Here is an 18,816-nt window from a genome sequence, read left to right on the forward strand (position 1 = left end):
GGTTGTTCACGTGCTCATGATGACACCGTCGCTTGACCTAGCGTGCGCGTGAATGACTTGCGTGCTCGCGCCGAATCCAACTCATACTTACCTGGCAGGGGAGACACCATGATCAAGAAGGTGGTTCACCCAGGGTGAGGCTCAGCCATTGCACTCCGGCTTCGCTGACCCCTGCGAATTCCCCAAATGTGGGAATCTCGACTGCATAATTTCTGGTAGTGGGGGACTGCGTTCGCGCTCTCCCCTGATCATTGGTTAACAACAATAATGAAGATGTTGCTCATTGTACAAGCTGGAGTGCGCGTCATATGACGCTGTGGTACTGCAGTGTGATGCAATTTCCAGCATGCATGCGTTTGCCCTGAGTCGTAGAAGCAGTTGGTCATGACGAATGAAGCTTCATAACATCGTAACGCTTCGGTCATTGGTTGGAGTCATGGTCCATTTCTTGACGTGCACCGCCTGCTGGCCAAGTGTATACTCACAGGCAACTGTAGCTTCGGCCACGTATTTTGTGATGCATTGGTTGTTGAAGACTTAATACACGGCGAAAGAATATGCGTTCATCTCCGCATTCTATTGGATCGACGTGGACCACGTGACCAAGGAACGCGAGCGTCTGACAACATGATTTCGATATCAATGTTGAAAAACAACCCAGTTGACATTCGTTTCCTAATTGTTGTTTGGCGTGTCCACATGTGACTCATCTGTGATGAGCATGTCGATATGTGCCACCGTAACTTTGGCTTGTAGGCTGGAGAATGAGGTCGTGTTTTCTGGCCTCACGGTGTTATCGCTTCTCGGCCTTTTGGCTAAGATCAAGTGTAGTATCTGTTCTTATCAGTTTAATATCTGATACGTCCCCTATCCGGGGACCATATATTAAATTGATTTTTGGAACTGGGAGATGGAACAGGGGCTTGCTCCGTCCACTCCACGCATCGACCTGGTATTGCAGTACCTCCGGGAACGGTGCACCCCCACCGATGGTTTAAAATAACGAAGTCTTGTGTATGTTGTTTTCCGTCGCGTGTAACACTTGGGTCGACCAGGCACTCGCGATTCAACGCGTCAGCGACACCAATCGAAACAATTGGCATGTTTTCTTAGTCTGATTTTGGGCAGAGTACGCGGGCGGGCGAATGAAGGTCCCGCATGGAGCACAGTAGAAAGTGACACAAAATGTCGCTTCCTTGTTCTCTAGCCGCTAGTTTCCTCTGTAAACAAACACAGTGCAGCCCAGCCTGCCTGGTGGACGTCATGGCAAGCAGTATGACAGAAAGGTCATTTGAAACAGCATGTAAATATAATATCGTGTACACGTTTTCAGAGAATTCTTTTACAATTATATGCAAGAAACTTTGCAACATGCAAGCTGAATGTACTGTTCGCCACGTGTGATTCGTTCGTTCGCAGTCTATGCAGTGAAATGCACTGGCGCGAGTGACTCGGGCGGAAGTTCACTGCGAGCTACCACTTTCACTAGCAGCCCTTTAAAGACACGTTACAGTAACCACGTGAATTTGTCAGAACGCGACATCGCGAGTGAAACAAGGAGATCGATTTTTATCCGGGTTTACAGATTTGATTTTTCACAGCAAGAGAAAGCTCCGCTTGCGCAGAGCATCAAAAAATTGAGATAGACTCTTGTTGTTCCTCCCCACGGAAATCTTTAGTAAAAGGCGAAAGATTTATACGATCTGAAGAGAAACAAGAGTGAACTGCTTTAGACACAGCGGAGCGGACTAAGTCATTGGCCGCCATACACATTTGACAAACGGTGTTCAACTCAAACGTGCCACTATTTCTTTTGAGTCCAAATAATAGTTCTTCATCTACATTTGAAATACTCCAAAGTTCTCATCATTTAACGCAAAAAGACAATTTAAACCTGCATCGAGGCTTAGTTTTCCCGTTCTTTATCTAGATTGTCAACTGTTTTGACGCACAGCATTGTGGGAAATTGAGCATTCACTCGCAGCCAATCAGCGATCGCCTTCGTCGTGCGATCTCCCCCATCGATATGAAGACCAGATACGCAAACTCGTACCAGCCCGGCTAACCGAACTTCTTGCCACATTTGGGAGGTGGACGTGTATTTATTCACCAGCAGATGGCAGTGGTTATCTCAAGTCTATAGAGTTGAGGAAGGGAAATTCAGAAGAAGCAGAGAGAGGCTTAAATTGGCGTGGATTTGAAAGAAGTGGATGCATACATTGTGGCAAAAGAAGATTAGATTTAGATTACATTACAAAAATATATGACTTTCTTGTACGATTGTAATCTCCCACTTTAAAATCTCGAAAATACTCAACTGTTTTGTCAAATATGTTTGACGTTATTCTTGTACGACTTCAACTTCAGTCATGTAGTGTCTTCTCCAATGTTCCTTTCAAAACATGAGCGAAATAATCGTCCGAAATAATTGAGGGGGAAAAAGTGCTATTCTTATCTAACTCAAAATGATGTTATTATAATTATGACCTTGGACACCCAAGTAAGCAGTTCAGAGTATACATGGATGGATATGACCCTGGACTTCACGCGATCGCTGCATCACCCAATAAAACTGAAGACATTCTTTTTGAATGTACACTTGTTCACAAATATACATGTTTTTTCACAATTCATTTGATATAAAAAAGCATATATATATATATATATTTTTTTTTATTCCCAGAACAGTTAGCTGTAGTAAAGTGACAAATATTGTTTTCATGGAAACAAGAGAAGATAGAGCCACATTGGCAGAGTATTGAAAATAAGGTAACACACCTCTGTGCTTTATGACCTGAAGAAGTATTGAAATTGAACCATAAAGAACAAAACCGGATTACCCGCAGTTGCTTGGCGCGGCCGACGCCATTCACCACCCACCCTATTATTTTCACTCTTGATGTTCGCTTTTAAAAACAAGTACATAATATGGCCACACTGTGTTAAGTGCAGAGTATAAATATATATACGTACAAAACAATCATCGACAATCAGGTAAATTTAATCATGGCAGCCAAAATTGGGATCACAGTTAAAATTTGAATCATTTTGCAGCACTAGACCTTAGTGTTGACAGTTGATCGATTGGTATAAGTTACTTGAAGACGAATCAACAAGACTTGTCTAGTTTGTTCTTTTCCCCATTTTACGCAGCCGGATTTGTCATCACATTAGCTGACTTGTCAGTATAATGCGTGTGCAAATCCTCTTAAATGGATGAATCCTCTCTGGTGGCGTGACTGTCCAAGGACAGCGGGCGGTTGTCAGACCAGAGCCCAGCAGAGATGCGTCCGTGCGTGTGTGCGTTCGGGGGAGAATTAGCTCGCTTTGGAAGGCGGCGGCGGCGGCGGGGGTTGAGCCTCCCACTGCAGAAAGCCCTCACTCCAAGCTTTCGCGAAAGCCATCTTCTCGAGTCGAGCTCGCGCTCTTCCTCTCTGCGTGGATCCTTGCTTGGACAGGATGAGGTCCACGTGTTTGAAGTTGACCGTGGCCTGCCTGTGGCTTCTCCCCTCAGCGGTGAGTCGACAACCTTGACTTTTATACTTCAGCCGACGAAGACGATATTTTATAACAGTGGTTTTTGCAACCTGTGATGGGCATTCACGAAAGAATCATTCCATGAATAGGTTGTGATTGAAGTCTATTGATGGGATTTCTCGACGGTTGCGTTGTGGGACCAATTTGAAGTTCCCTTCATACCTGGAAAACTATGCTACACTCTCTTGCGGTCTGGTGTATTTTTTTATTTTTTTTTATGTCACTATTGTTTTGCAACTTCACAAGTGATTTTTGTTTCACAAAAAAACCCCCAAAAAACCTAATTAGCTTAGTGGAAAGTTTACTTAGATCAACAGCTTTCGGTCAACATCGTTGGCAAGATTCTTTTTTTTTTAGCGTTTCGGTTTAGAGCCTGGCATTTCCATCTAAAAGATGATGTGGCTCTGAGGCAAGATTTACACTGCTGGTGACACAATTCTGATTTTTTTTTTTTGCTCTCAAGTGCGCAATTGGGGGGAAAAAACGCATCTGATCTTTGGATCCTAATCCCGCCTCCGATAAATGTGTATTAAAAGCGGAGAGGTACCGTATCTGATCTCTGTCGATACGAGTGCAGTTTTTTGTCAACGGAAGCTCGACATCATCCAAATATACTGATCGGTGACGCACACCGGATTGGCAAAGGTATCGGCTCACCCATCCGAAGAATCAGGCGTTCCATTCACTTCCATGGCCGCAGGTATATCAAATCAAGTACCGAGGCACGCGCGCGGTTTGTAAAAGGACGGGTCGCTCTCAGGAGCTCGGTGAATTCCGGCGTGGAAGTGTGATAAGATGCCACCAGTCGTGACATTTCCTCGCTCCTAAATAGACCGCCGTCGACTGTTAGCTGTAATACAAGCTAACATGTAATGCTTTCGGGAACAACAGCGACTCAGCCGCCGTGTGCTAGGCCACGTAATCTGACGGAGCGGGGTCAGCGGACGCCGAGGCGAGTAGTGCCAAGAGGTCGCCGACTTTCTGCCGGACCTCCAAACTTCACGAGGCCTTCGGATTAGCTCAAGAAGAGTGCGGCAGAGAGCTTCATGGAATGAGTTGCCATAGCCGAACAGGTGCATCCAAGCCACGCGTCGCCAAGTGCAACTGCAAAGCATCGGATGCAGTGCCGTGAAGCGGGTTGCCGTGGAGATGCGTTCTCTGCAGTGACGAATCGCGCGTCTCCATCTGGCAATCTGACGCACGAGCCTGGCTTGGTGGTTGCTTGCCAGGAGAACGGTACTTGTCTGACAGCGTTGTGCCGAGTCTAAAGTTTAGTGGAGGGGCGATCCCGGTGTGGGGTTGTTTTTCAGGAGCTGGCCTTGGTCTCTTGGGTCCAGTGAAAGGAGGTTAGGGTTAGGGTTAGGGTTCCCATACCCTAACCCTAACCTCTAAAAATTCCCATAAACTCTCCTAAACCGTGCGGACAACACTCCCGGAAAGCTTGAAGCTGCGATATCTGCAAAGGGTGGACCGACGCCGTATCGAACCGGACGGATGAGGAATGGGATGTCACTTAAATTCACGTGCGAGTCAAGGCGGTGCGAGCGAATACTTTTACCAATATCGTTTAAATACGCGGCACCTTGTGTCTATTCAAACAACGCAAATCAACACATTTTAAAAACCTCTGCTGCAACTCAAAACCGCTGTAAAAGAAAAGGCTGAGAAAAGCCCAGGCTAGCGAAACGCTCCGTGACGTCGAATCCAACGGTACCTGACTTCTAAGTGGCCCAATTTGCGATTGATCTTTTTTTTCCAGGCACCAGCCGCCGCTTGGAAGATTATTTGCGCTGTCTCGCGAGCAATGACTTGAGTTATTTCAGGATCTTCACAGCTTCAGTGAAGTGCAAAAAATGGAGCAAGTAGATATGTCTGTATATATTTAAAATGGATCTATGTTTAACATTTTGAATAAACATTTCAATCTATATTTAACACTTGAGATGTCGGTGGATGATTTAATATTTGTATGTAAATCTAAAGTGGACAAATATTGTGCAGAAAAGTGAGCGGAAGATTCACACCAGTTTTTGAAACCCTTTTTCAAACTAAACGTGACAACACTTGACTGTTATTTTCGGTGTGCGCAGCTTTCCAAACGGCAGCCCGTAGAAGTCGCGTCATCCTCCATTCTTCACTGAAAAAAGGGTTCGGTGCCTTTGCTATCGTAAATCTACACTTTCGGAGTGGTGCTATCAAATTCATCAGCGAGGAAGATATACTCTAAAAAGTGCGAGGCAGTACTCATCCATGCCTGCGCTGAACACGCATGTGCATGTGCTCCATTTTTAGGGAAAACCAATAATACAGGATGTAAAACACTGTTGTCATGGAAACTCATGGGACCAAACGGTATTGCGTATCCTAACCCTCTCCGAAAGATGGCTAACATGGCTAATTTACACTTGAGCCTTGAAACTGTGCGCATGTGTTTTCTATTCCTGCCTCAGCCGATTTTGGCTGAGAGGATGTGCGCACCAATCAAGTAGCCTCGAGTGCCGCTGTCCAAAAAAAAAGTATTCATTGAACAATAGATGGCCGGCACGGTTCGCACATCTGCCTCACAGTTCTGAGGACCCGGGTTCGATCCCCGTCCCCGCCTGCGTGGAGTTTGCATGTTCTCCCCGTGCCTGCGTGGCTTTTCTCCGGGCGCATCCGCAAAAACATGCGCGCCAGGTTGATTGAAGACTAAATTGCCCGTAGGTGTGACTGCGAGTGCCAACGGTTGTTTGTTTGTACGTGCCCTGCGATTGGCCGGCGACCGGTTGTACCCCGCCTCCCGCCCGAAGGCAGCCGGCACGGGCTCCGGCGCGCCCGTGACCCGCGTGAGGAGGAGCGCTGAAGAAAATGGACGGCTGGGCCAACGATGCGTTATGTTTATGATTTGGCTTGTAGTTTTCAGGCCAAACGCAGCTGCAATACGCGTTCGTTAAGAGTACTCTCATCACCTGAGTTCATTTCCGTATTCTGGCTTGTGATGAATAACTGTACTGCGTCGTGTTGTTTTGTACAATTGTCAACCTCGTCATTTCAACAGCACACGCGGCTCGGCTGTCGCGCGTACGCCTAATTTGACAGTTATGAGTGCTCGGGCGAACGCGGTAGATCGGGACAATCTTTTTCTAGCCGCGGACAAAATCCTTTCCAAAAAAACGTTCCACGTTGTTCGGGTGCGTGCGTATTCCGCCGCCCGTCCCCTCTCGGCGTCGGCCCGGCATCCGCTACGGTTCTCGCCGTGTCGTCGTCGCCGTCGCCGCGCCGGCACGGTGTCGGATCCGCCGACGCGGTCGTCACGCTGTCGGCTCTAATTGGGCTCGGCGAGAGCGGCGCACGTCGCCCGCCCGCGGCCGATGCGAGTCGGCAACGCGGCCGAGGTGGCAGGAGGTGATCGCGCTTAATGACATCCCGCGCGGGCGATGTTTATTCCCAAAATATAGAGGAGGAAGCAAACCGACGTCGGCTGTCTGCAAGTTCTTCTCGGTTCTCTCCGTGCATTAAAAAGTTGGACCTGTCTCTCACAGTGGAGCCAAAGTTTTTCCTCCCAAGTGGTAGTTTTAAGGAGAGGAACTCCACAATGACGACTGGATGCGCACAATTCATTTGGTAGACACAACTCCGTGTTGTTGTTAGCGTTGCTATTTTAGGGCAGGAAATGTACTCTGCTACGAAAAATGCCTTTGAAATGTATGTATGTATTTGTTAGAACCGTACTGTCCATGTAGTTCTGGGTCATGAACGGCGTTGCGGTAGACCGCCGTAAATTTAGAAAATGGACGGACGGGCATCGTATCTGTGTTTGGCGATGTTTCCGCTGCACGCGCCACACGCACATGAAGTGCTATCTCGTTTCGGTCAAAGTAACTGAAGCTGTAAGGCAGACGCACCGCGCCGTAGCACGGCAGCGTTCCGGAAGGAGCGGTCGTCTCGATAGCCACGTTGTGCAAATGCAAATCGCGAGGGAAATACCACGCGCCCGATGTGTAGAATAAGCTCGAACAGACCCGTGCCACGTTGTGACTCGTCATTCGTGTGCTTGGTTTTCCTTTTCTTCCTCCAAGGGCCGAGAAACAGTCAAAGCCTCCGACTCGGCAAACCGACAACGGAGGGCGGACAAAGGGGAAAGAGGCGCTTCTGCCGGAGCGGCGTTGAAGGTGAAGCATATCTCCAAGGACTTACAGATCATCTCCACCAAATACAAAAGCCCCGCGCACGGATCCCTCGGCCCGTACGGCCGGCCGCGGAACTTTTCCCTGGCCCTCGATCGACATCGGTACAACCCTCAATCCAAACCGCATTCAAAAGTCTCCCCGAAGTCCAAGAAGATTTTGGGTTGGGCTGACTTTTACTTCAACGTGAAAACGTTGAAGTTCAGTCTTCTGGTGACCGGCAAAATTGTGGACCACGTCGACGGCACGTTCGGTGTCTACTTCCGCCACAACTCTTCCCATTTAGGAAACATATCGGTCAGCATTGTTCCGCCTTCTCAAGCTGTTGGCTTGGAGGTTCCGCATCCAGGAGTTCTAAGTATTCAGACCGGGAACTCGGTACTGTTACCGGACCTAGGTTCCCGCTCTCAGTCCACTGGCTCCACCTCTCCGGACCCGCACAAGCAGCAGCGGGATTTGACGGCGACGACGGAACTCAATTGCCGCGTCGAGTACCTGAAGGACAAACCGGTCCAAGAAGACCAAGCCCTGCATGTACGACCCGGGTCAGACGTGCTACTCGGAAAACACCCGGTCGCAGGCGGCGTGGATCTGTGCCAAACCCTTTAAGGTGATTTGCATCTTCATCGCCTTCGCCGGTACCGACTACAGGCTGGTGCAGAAGGTTTGCCCGGACCGCAACTTTCAGGCAGACCGGAAACCAGCAGCACTTCGGATGACAACTCCGGAATGAAACGTTTACTTCCGTTTCTAAAAGAGGGTAGCTCCACCGGATCGGTGCCATTTGCATTCCCACGAAATCAAATGTATAAGATGACGTGTATATATTTTGGGTGAGCAAATTATCCTGCACATTGATCTGACAGCATATTTAATACATACAATTCGACAGATTTATTTCAAGTACTTTGAAGAGTGGACAATTAGCGTCCAGCCTGTCTCGGCTTCCCAAAGTTAGACTTTGTCCTTTAGAAATGTGATTTCTTTTTACCTACTCGTGTTAGTCCTTATCGCGACTCTACTTTTTCGATGATTTTCTTTCAAGAAAAACAACGGAGTTTAAATTCCAACTTGAGTCGTGTCCCTGCCTGGGTTTTCACTCAGTCTTGTGACTCCAAGGCGTTACCCCCTTCGAGAACTTAAAAGCCAGTTCACGCATTTATTGCTTTGTATATTTGATCCCATTTCGACGACGACCGGAACGGATGAGATCTCGGCACGTTAACATAAATGTTATGCGGCTATATTTCCTGCGTTTGCTAATTCTATGCGGAAAAACTCACTCCGGTTACTCTCAGTCCCGTTACGCGGTACAATAAAACAATGACATACAACGAGAACGTCGATCGAGATGAGCCAACACGCATTTTGACTCGTTCAATTTGGGAACGGTAGCGAGATGGATTTGCAGAAAAAGATTCTTTTGCGAGTGTTACAACAAGCAAATGGCAAATGGCGCCGATCCGGGGGATGGCCCCTTATACGCCGTCGAGCGTTTTGCTTTTGTTTTGGAAAGACGCTTTCACGGCTCACCAATATGCAGTCAATTACTATGTGGCGCACGGTACCTCAGAACTCGAACACAATCCACTCCAGGAGAATGTCTGACCTTACACGTGTTCCTATGTTTGGGCGGACCGACTCGAGCCAACGGCGGGAAATGTTGGACGATGGACTCAATGATGGAGACAACTGCAACAGAACCGTACGAGACAATTCTATCAAACCCGAGACCGTGAGGACGTCACCGGGCGCCATTTTATTTGTCAATTTAGCTCCACAATTCAGCACTGCATCATTCTCAGTCTTGTCAGCAATTAGCATGTCATCAACACATCCCATTTCCCTTTGCAGGGTCTTTATTGAGGTCGTCTTACGTGGACTCGTGTTATCTGACACGTCAGCGGGACAACGATCTCTGTCACCGGTGTTTATGTGTGCCTTGGCAATAAAGGCCATTCACGTCGACTGCTTCATTTCTTGTCAGAGCCCACGCTGCTGAAACACAACTAATGCTTCCGTTTCCAACTTCTCTCAACATATTGAACCTTGCGAGAAGTCTCCGAAGTCTTCTGCTGCGTGTTCTTCTCGGCGCGGTCACGTCCAACCTTGACGGCTTTCGGAACCGAGGGCACGGAGAGCTTGATGGAAACGTCGCGTTCGACCGTCCGCTTGTACGCGCAAATGTTTTGTCCGATCGCCGTGATCATCTCGGGTCGGGCGAAAGGGAAACCGGCGCTGCAGACTTCTTAGTCCCGAAAGACGGTTGACTGTCAAAGTTAGCCTCCTGCGCTTTACGTGAGGCTTGAATGCACCAAAGGCTCGTCAAAAAAATAATGAAGGCAAAAGATGAAAGGAGAGACGCACTTCATTTACGCCGCGACAATAGTTTAGTGTGTTTGGACAAAACAACACGCAACAAGAAGCTGACGAACAAACAAGCCCTGACATATTACCGTTGCCTTTTTCATTATCTTCCATAAGCACGCCAATGAAAAACACATACGGGCCTAAGCTTCCTTTTATTCAGTGGATTGTTTGGAACTTCAAAGGGCCCATTAGTTCCACTCCCTCGGTTCCAACCCCCCCCCCCCCCCCCCCCCCCCCCGGGTACAAAGGATATTATGTGAAGTGATGAAAGGGTTTTTGCACATGTTTACCAAAGACACAAGCTGAGCAATCATACAAAAACAACGACAGCAAAAAGTTAGTGGAAGCAGAACATTTGCAACACAAGCAAAAGTTGCGGCATCATCCTCTTACATTTCTTCTTTCTTCCATTTTCGTTTGGCAATCGAAAATCAAAAAACCCCCAAAAATGGACTGGTCATATTTCTTAAATTAGTTTTTTAATGTAACAAAAGAAAAAAAGCGATAGAGTCTCCTCAATTCAATTTGAGGCTCAGATCAAAATTACAAAATCGAAAAACAGGCAGCAGGACTGTTTTGTTTGAATATTTCATTGGTGAGGTTTCCATCCATCCATTTTCCAGCGCTTATCCGAGGTCGGGTCGCGGGGAGGCCCAAACTCCCCTCTCCCCGGCCACCTCATCCAGCTCTTCCGGGGGCATCCCGAGGAGTTCCCGGGCCAGCCGAAGGACGTCTCTCTCCGGCGAGTCCGGGGTCGTCCTCCCGGCGGGACGTGCCCGGAACACCTCGCCGGGGAGGCGTCACTCTTTTCGGCCGCTCGTATCCGGGATCTCGTCCTTTGGCTCGCGACCCAAAAGTGAGGGTAGGAACCTCGATGGACGTTTGACTGGAGCCGGTGAGGAGATGCTGGGAGATCTTCACTTGCACCTTTGTATTTCTTTTTTTAATTTTTCAACTTGTTTTTCGCGCTTCACAATCGCCGTGTGGAATTTCATGCGACTTTCAGGCACGAGGCGTCTTTCGGTGGCAGCAGAGGGAGGGCAGTGGCAGAAAGAAGGAACGCAAGTGACAAGAAATGACTGACATGCTGAGAATTGTTTGAACTTCCTTCCCCGCAGTTCCATCTCTCCCGTGAGATTTGACGGCAGGATTTCACTCTGAGTGCGAATGCTTACGACAGCCCCTCATTCAGTACATTTGTACATCAATTAATTGGCTTTTCCAGGATTTATTTAGACTGATTAGCACTCATTGGTATGCTTCTATCAGTGTTTGTAACTCGTGTTTGCGAGATAAATATTTGAAAATACAACATTATGAGTAATATTAGACTGTGATGGTACTGTGCAGTATGGACTGAACGTCCGCTGCTAAATGAAGGCTACCGTTGGAATTTCACGACGTCTGCATGTATAAGCGTCATAAGAACTCTTATTTAGTCTGCACGGTGACACTACGTCCCGTCAAAATAACTGCTTATGAATAATTCCTAAATCGTTTGTTTTTCTCAGACGTGACAGCGCATGCACAAGACGAGGCCAAGTTTCAATACAAAGAAATAATAAATGAAGTCATTGAGGAAGATCCCTGACAAACGTGACTTTATAAGCAAGATCAAATCAAACTTTTTCCCGAAGTGTTGCGTTTGGAGGCCTGGCACGCCGTCTCGTGAACTTTGCTGTCTTATTGGCATCTTGAGGGTCAGCGCAGCTGCCTCATGCACAAAGATGTTTGACAGGAACATTCAACGAATAACACATTTGGTAATTGAATTATTGACATGAATTCCATTTTAAAAACATTAAAACCTGTTTTCTTGGTTTTGTTTTTTCCAACTGCTTGTGGGCATCGCTATTCCCAATAAAACAACAACAACAACAACACACGCTCACCTGTAGGTTAAATCATTTATCGTATTATACAACGTTACTGCCGAGCATTTCGAGGAGGCACAAGAAATGATCCCATTTCACTTCATTGGTCTGAAAATGATCCGTGACACCAGGCGAGTGTGATGGAGGACCAAAGTGCAGCACACCGAACAACCGGAAGACTTGGAAACGGCTTTAATAGCAGCAGCAGCAGCAGCAGCAGCAGTTAACGTCACAGTCGAGACGGCGAGACTTTGAAGATTGCGAGTTTGTTCGAGGGCAAAGTCACGTCGTGCTCCATAATCCACAGGTGGCAGACCAGGGATGGTGGTGACACTGAATTGCTGTCTTCACCTGCACTTCACAGAGAGCAGGACGGGAGAAACTCACACGTTGTTGTCTTTGTAGCAGAATCCCAAACAGCCACCGGGACGGGTCAACAAAACTGCTGAGGCGGAACTCGCATTTGGGGACAGAAGGCGGAGGGATTGACGGGGTAGTGTTGTCGCGTCTTGCAGGGATGATTGCCGAACCGTCTGACAATGGGCGAGTCTTCAACAAAGCCTTAGAAGGCGGCTGTGGCTGACCTTTGCCGACAGTCTGCGACCATTTCATCGCTACAGATAATGTCGCTTTGTTCATCTATCGACGCCAGTGACGTATATTGACAAGCAGAACTATTAAATAGTACTCTTCCGCTCGATGGCAATTAACCTGCGTATCTACTTTTTGTGACATTTTCTGAAAGTGTGCCGTGGCTGTTTGTGTTTGTTTTACAATGTCAAATATGTGCTTTTGCTCAGTAAATGTTGGGAGACACTCATTTAGAGTTTCTGCTATGGTGTTATCCTTACAGTACTACTGCAGTGCCACTACTGGACCAGCGCTGGAGAAACACATGATTTTTGGATTTTCTTTTTTAACTCGCTCACTGCCATCGACGGCGGTTGAATTCAAATATTCGTGTTTTTTTGTTTTGTTTTTAATAATCCCAGGACAGCGTGGACTTGCCTTTTCCCATTCAACGAGAACAGTTGGAAACACCATCAGAACTGTACAGGAGGACTCAGTCGCTCCAATTCAAATGAGCTGCAGGTTGTTTCCGCAGAATCCTTCAACAATAGCTAACACCGAGGTTTTTTTCTTTCTTTCAAAGCTGCGGGAGCCTTGTTTGTGTTTTTCCGGCTCACTGTCTGTGTCTCAGCCTTGGTAAGGACTAGTCATCCGCCTACCTTGGTCAGTCACATAAGGACATCATGCAACCGGGTTGCGATGGCTTTCGAATGGACTCAAAAGTTCTTACTTTGTGACAAACGCCAACTTCCTGACAGCTGAAGGAGGCAGCCTTTTATTTATGAAGATTGTCATTTCACGCTGGAGGCCTGGCTGCAAAGATGACCGGACCAAAAAAAAAACGGAAGCTTTATCTTTTTTTCCATGGCGTTCCACGAATGCAATTTGGAGTTCAGCCAGAATTCTTGCCTCTAAAGTTGCAGTTCAAACCACCACACAAAATGTCAGCATATCAATTTTCAACAACTAAAATGATTTTTTAAAATGGGGGAAAAAATCCCTTTGTGTATTCTTACTGCTGTTATAATGTGTGTTGTACTTCGGTGGCCAACACAGAACACCAGACACGTAACAAAATAACAAAATCTCCTCCCCAAAAACAGACGCCTGTGTAAGACCAAGACAGAGTGTGAGTACATCATTTGTTTTGCTTAACTTTGAGTTTCAATGAACAATGTTAAACAGTGATGCTTCAAGTCAACTCTCCTTCAGCAATAGGCATAAGCATTATTTCCTACGGGACAAATCCCTATTCAATTCAAGCAAATCCACCAGCATCCCGGGACAGATCGCGATCAGAATTCGACGTCCCACAGTAGCTCCGTTCTACAAACGTATTTCAAAGCTCTTCGAGCACAAAGTAATGCAGATTCACTGAGTGCCACCGGTAGGTGGAGCTGTTCGCCAAGACCCTTTCCCGGGGGTCCGACTCACTGACCGCGGAGGCTACAGAGACCCTCAGCTTCCTGTCGTCGTGCGTTGGTACAAACTCTGCACGCAACTGAACAGCAACACAAGCGCAGAGCAAGTCAACACGGGAGCCGTCCTGGCTGGCCCCCTGACATTTGAGTCTCTCTATCACCAAGCAGTGTAGATCCACACAATCGCATATTGTGGCTTTAAATCAGGGAAGCTGTTGCAGCGAGTGCTGATCGAACTTCGACCCTCGAAATATTTTCCCGATTATTCCCGACGCGCGTTGGGCGGCCCTCAATGCATCAACTATAATGTAGTTATAATATAGAGAATCATCGCCAGTAGCAGGGGCGGCAAACGTTTTTTTTCACATTGTCGGCCTTGAGTTTGACACCTTTTGTCTATCGGGCGCAAAGGAGCAGTCGCGCCCGTTGCGATTCAGCGATGGCATTTGTAGCGGTGCCGTGACTTTTTCAAGATACGAGCTTTTTCTGCTTCGGCATGCGAGCAAAATGTTGACATACAAGCGCCGTACGTCGGTCGTGAACTCAACTCGACTGACTTCACAGCGAGCGGCTGTCTGGCAAGCGATTCTTCGACGAGGCTTCAAGCTGTTTATTGCACCGATAGTAACGCACGTCGGCAGACAATATAACAATACTCACAAGCGTACTTTCTTTATCCTTTGCAAAAGAAAAAAAACCCAAAAAAAGACGAATATTGCCGCCACTTAGTCAGTCGTGAAACTTCTTGTTGTGTCTCTATGTAGTGATTCTACTGCCCCTCGGTGGTCAAGGTGCGCACAGCAGAAGGAGTAGCACAATATCCATTGAATTGAAGAAATGCGGGACAAACTGCGTCATTCTGTTTATTCTTTTTAATTATGTTATTAATAATGGTCTTCGTGTTTTTATACGGTTCAATGCTATTGCGGGATCTTTTTATGATTCCAAAGAACACATTGCAAAAACGTGTCCTTTTGCGCGGTCTGAAATGGCTTTTAAGGGGATTGCCGTCCCTTTCAACGGGCACGACTGTATTTACTGTTGTGAGCAGGACACTGCCGTCGTGCACGGTACATGTTCTAGGTCACCCGCTGCTGCCCGCTCTGTTCAAGTGGGTGGTTTGAAGTCCTTTCAGTGAGTTGCCTTTTTGTCACTAAGCCCCCCATTCAAACCCTCGAGGGGGCCACACTTTCTTGCAGGGTCCGGGAACTAAACCCCACCGTTAACACGACAACACAAACACGGAGAGCGCTTTTTTTTTTTTTTTTTTAAAGCACGACAACATCTACGTATGTACGCACAGTGTATGTTGTGATTTTAGTTAAGTGGAAAAATGTTGCTCGCCTTGACAATGTGGGAAAAGAAGAAGGATCTTTGGCGACGATCAACACAGAGCCAGCGTGTTGCGCTGCCGGCATTTCCTCTGGTCATTTCCTTTCAATGAAATCACATTTGGGAACAGTGCAGAGGGGGGGAAAAAGAAGAGCTGCAACTACAATCACAGCATCACACTGCGAGAAAAGAAACAAGAAAGAGCAGCTCAGCTGCTTACTTCAGATCTCAACTCGTTTCATTCCACGTGAATAGAAAGAAACAGGCCTCACTTTCACGCACGCGGCCATCCGTTTTCTAAGTCAAAATGCAAAAGAAGTAATCCTTCGATGCTGGTTCAACACCAAACGGTACACCTTTTGGGGACAATAAATGAGTTGGGATGAGAATTCTTGTATCAGAAATATACAATCAAAAAAGGCTTGAAGGATGTGGGAACATTTCTATTCCAATGTTTTTTTTTAAGCAACATAAGATAGGCTGAATGTAGAAACAGCGATATTTTTCCCATTTGCATTCTTTTCCAGGGTGGTTTTACAATTGACATATTCAGCGAGGGTTCCATCGTCATCTCCTTCAAAAAGTTGGTTTTACTTTGACTCTGTGAATTAGTTTTAGTCCAAAATGGTCGCTTCAATTTCTCTTATTTTTTAACTTGTCCGTACTGTGATTCGTGCCACATTTATGTTCCTTCAGTTAAAGGGCGAAAAAAAGTCTTCTTCATTTATTAGGCCGTTGGCAGTCGTGTTATCATTTTCATCATTTCACAGGACTTGTCGTGAACGGAACAGCGGACAGGACGCAAAACGCGCGACTCCAATTCAAATGGACAGTTTCAAAAAGAGAAGTTGAATAAACTGGCAGACGTCGGCACACAGGCGGGCTAGCCGCGAAGGCGACGGTATCCGAAAAACGTCAGGCAAAAAGGGCGAGGTCGACAATCGGAACAGGAAGAGTGGAAACGAGGAATGCGGCAACGTGACGGCGAGGTACAACGAACCGGCGACCGGAAAGACGGAGACGCGAGGTTAAATGCGCGGCGCCATTAGGGGAAACGAGGCGCAGGTGGGGAAGATGCCCGCAGGAGCGGGTGCGTACGAGACGGGGGGACGACGACAACCAGCGCACACGCACCCATGACACGACTGCAATTCTTTCTTCTTTTCTATTACCTGAAATATTGTCCCCAAAACCTTTGTTCACGTTTGAAAATCATTTTGTAGATCACCTCTCCGCCGCTCTTCTCTCTCTACACGAACGACCGCACCTCAGCGAACCCGACTGAAGTTTGCAGATGACACCGCCGTCATCGGCCTCATCGAGGACGGCGACGAGTCCGCATATCGACGGGGAGCGGAGCGGCCGGAGCCGCGGCGCGGCCGACGCGACCCGGAGCCGAACGCGCTCGAGACTGTAGAGATGATCGTGGACTTCGGGAGGCGTCCTTCGCCACGGCTGCCCCTCACGTTGTCCGGCCGCCTCGTGTCAACCGTGGAGACCTTCGAGTTCCTGGGAATTACAGTCTCTCGGGACCTGAAGCGGGCGACCGACATCGACTCCGTCCTCAAAAAGGCCCGGCGGAGGACGTACTTCCTGCGGCTTCTGAGAAAGCACGGCCTGCCGCCGGAGCCGCTGAGACGGTTCTACTGAAAGGATGCTGAAAGGATTGTCGGTACCCCCCTACCCGCCCTTGAGGACTTGCACGCTGCCAGAACTAAGACAAGGGCGTGCAAAATCCTCTCGGACCCTCCGCGCCCCGGTCACCGGCTCTTCCGACTCCTTCCCTCGGGTAGGCGCTACCGATCGACGCAAACTAGAACTAGTAGACATTCCGACAGCTTCTTCCCTCTTGCGATCAACTTCTTAAACAGCTAACCTATAATTCCATTACAACAAGGTGGCAATTTTTTTACTTTAGTTGGTTGTCACATTTGTGTGGGGCCAATGATGTATGACTCGTGCACCCGCTGTCGTTGTCTCGCCACGCTGCACTATTTGCATATACCGGCCACTCGTGCCAGAGTAGCATCTGCTCCATTTGCACACGGATCGAGGAGTATCTGTAACATTTGCACAACCGACATTGTCCCAGATGATCGCGCTACTCGTCACTTTGAACCGCATCCGCTCCTTGAAGTCTCGGCGCCCTTTGCACAATGGTCATTGCAATATGAGTCATTCGAACTGCTCTAAGTGCGAGAGGACTCTGCATCTTTTTGCACAATTTTTTTTTTGTCAATGTCTTTATGTCCCCAAAGTGTTCTGTAAATTGACTCTCCGTCGTACTAGAGCGGCTCCAACGACCGGAGTCAAATTCCTTGTGTGTTTTGGACATACTTGGCAAATAAAGATGATTCTGATTCTGATTGTGATTTCCGTGTGTTTCAGGTCTCGCTGTAAAAGCCGACCGGATGCTGCTGCTGCTGCTGCTGCCCACTGGAGCATTTTCATTCGCTTGCCCCGAAAATGAGTGGACCTTTGTTCCGTGTCTCACTGCTTTGTGTTCGAGCTCAGGCTTTCCATTGCCCCGCCGCCCCCCCAGTGGAATGTGTTCCGTCCTTAGAGGCTGACCAGCTGATACACGACTCAAAGGTCAGGGGAGCTTTCAGGCTCGTCCTTGGCAAACGCATACAAACAGACGCGAGGATGCACGTCCTCAGAGACGCACAGGCAACATTACAAGACAAATAGTGTCTCGTCCGCATCGCATCTGCGCCCGCTTCTCACGACCCGACTGCTGCTTTGACGCGGTGCGCTGGCGTCCCTCGGGGAAGACTCTTAAATCCACAGACATTCTTCGTGTAGAAGCATTTTTACCTCAACAACACCACTAAAGATAAAAAAACCAAAAACCAAAAAAATAAAACACTTTTTTGGGTGCAAATTTGATCTAAAAAAAAAGCCTGAAAAAACAGTGACTTCTTTATCGGACATCATTGTTATTTGCGGACATTTTTTAATGGGTAAACATGGAACGGCCAGACCCGAAGTCAAAGAGTGAGTAGTTTTATGTGATTTTAATTCCGTATGGTTTTAATATACAACTTGGGCGTGTTGAGAAATATTGCTTCAAACATGAACTGTTAAGGAAGGTGGGCACCCAGTGCTTCCGTTGTTAACACATCAACCTCACACTATTGAGGTTTGGGGATCAAATCTTTTTGTGTGCAATTTGTATGTTCTCGCCGTGCTTTCTCCAGGAACCACACCTTCCTCCCACATCCCCGAAACCGTCATGTTCGGATCATTGAAGACTCCATCCAGCCATCCATTTTCTGAGCCGCTTCTCCTCACGCGGGTCGCGGGCGTGCCGGAGCCCATCCCGGCTATCTTCGGGCAGGAGGCGGGGCACGCCCTGAACCGGTCGCCAGACAAACAAACAACCATTCGCTCTCACAGTCACGCCTACGGGCAATTTAACGTGCATGTTTTGGGGATGTGGGAGGAAAGCGGAGTGCCCGGCCGGAGAAAAGCCACGCGGGCACGGGCAGAACATGCAAACTCCACACAGGCGGGGCCGGGGATTGAACCCCGGTCCTCGGAACT

General features: G+C 47.8%; 1 protein-coding gene and 3 non-coding genes across 4 annotated transcripts; 3 read left to right on the plus strand and 1 right to left on the minus strand.

The window, feature by feature from the left end:
• The first annotated feature begins 83 nt into the window (after nt 1–83).
• LOC133414374 (U1 spliceosomal RNA) lies at nt 84–247 on the plus strand. Its single transcript, XR_009770007.1, has one exon. It is a non-coding gene; the product is annotated as a U1 spliceosomal RNA (small nuclear RNA).
• A 548-nt stretch (nt 248–795) lies between these two features.
• LOC133414437 (U2 spliceosomal RNA) lies at nt 796–986 on the plus strand. Its single transcript, XR_009770029.1, has one exon. It is a non-coding gene; the product is annotated as a U2 spliceosomal RNA (small nuclear RNA).
• A 623-nt stretch (nt 987–1,609) lies between these two features.
• On the minus strand, nt 1,610–1,723 carry LOC133414232 (U5 spliceosomal RNA). The gene has a single exon (XR_009769965.1). It is a non-coding gene; the product is annotated as a U5 spliceosomal RNA (small nuclear RNA).
• Nucleotides 1,724–3,245: 1,522 nt separating this feature from the next.
• On the plus strand, nt 3,246–9,687 carry LOC133405165 (neurexophilin-4-like). Its single transcript, XM_061682305.1, is given in 3 exon segments — nt 3,246–3,516; nt 7,596–8,204; nt 8,206–9,687. Coding segments are annotated over 3 exon segments (897 nt in total). The 5' UTR covers nt 3,246–3,459; the 3' UTR covers nt 8,437–9,687.
• The last annotated feature ends 9,129 nt before the right edge of the window (nt 9,688–18,816 follow it).

Source organism: Phycodurus eques, chromosome 1, assembly GCF_024500275.1.
Source record: "Phycodurus eques isolate BA_2022a chromosome 1, UOR_Pequ_1.1, whole genome shotgun sequence".
Classification (NCBI taxonomy): Eukaryota; Metazoa; Chordata; class Actinopteri; order Syngnathiformes; family Syngnathidae; genus Phycodurus; species Phycodurus eques.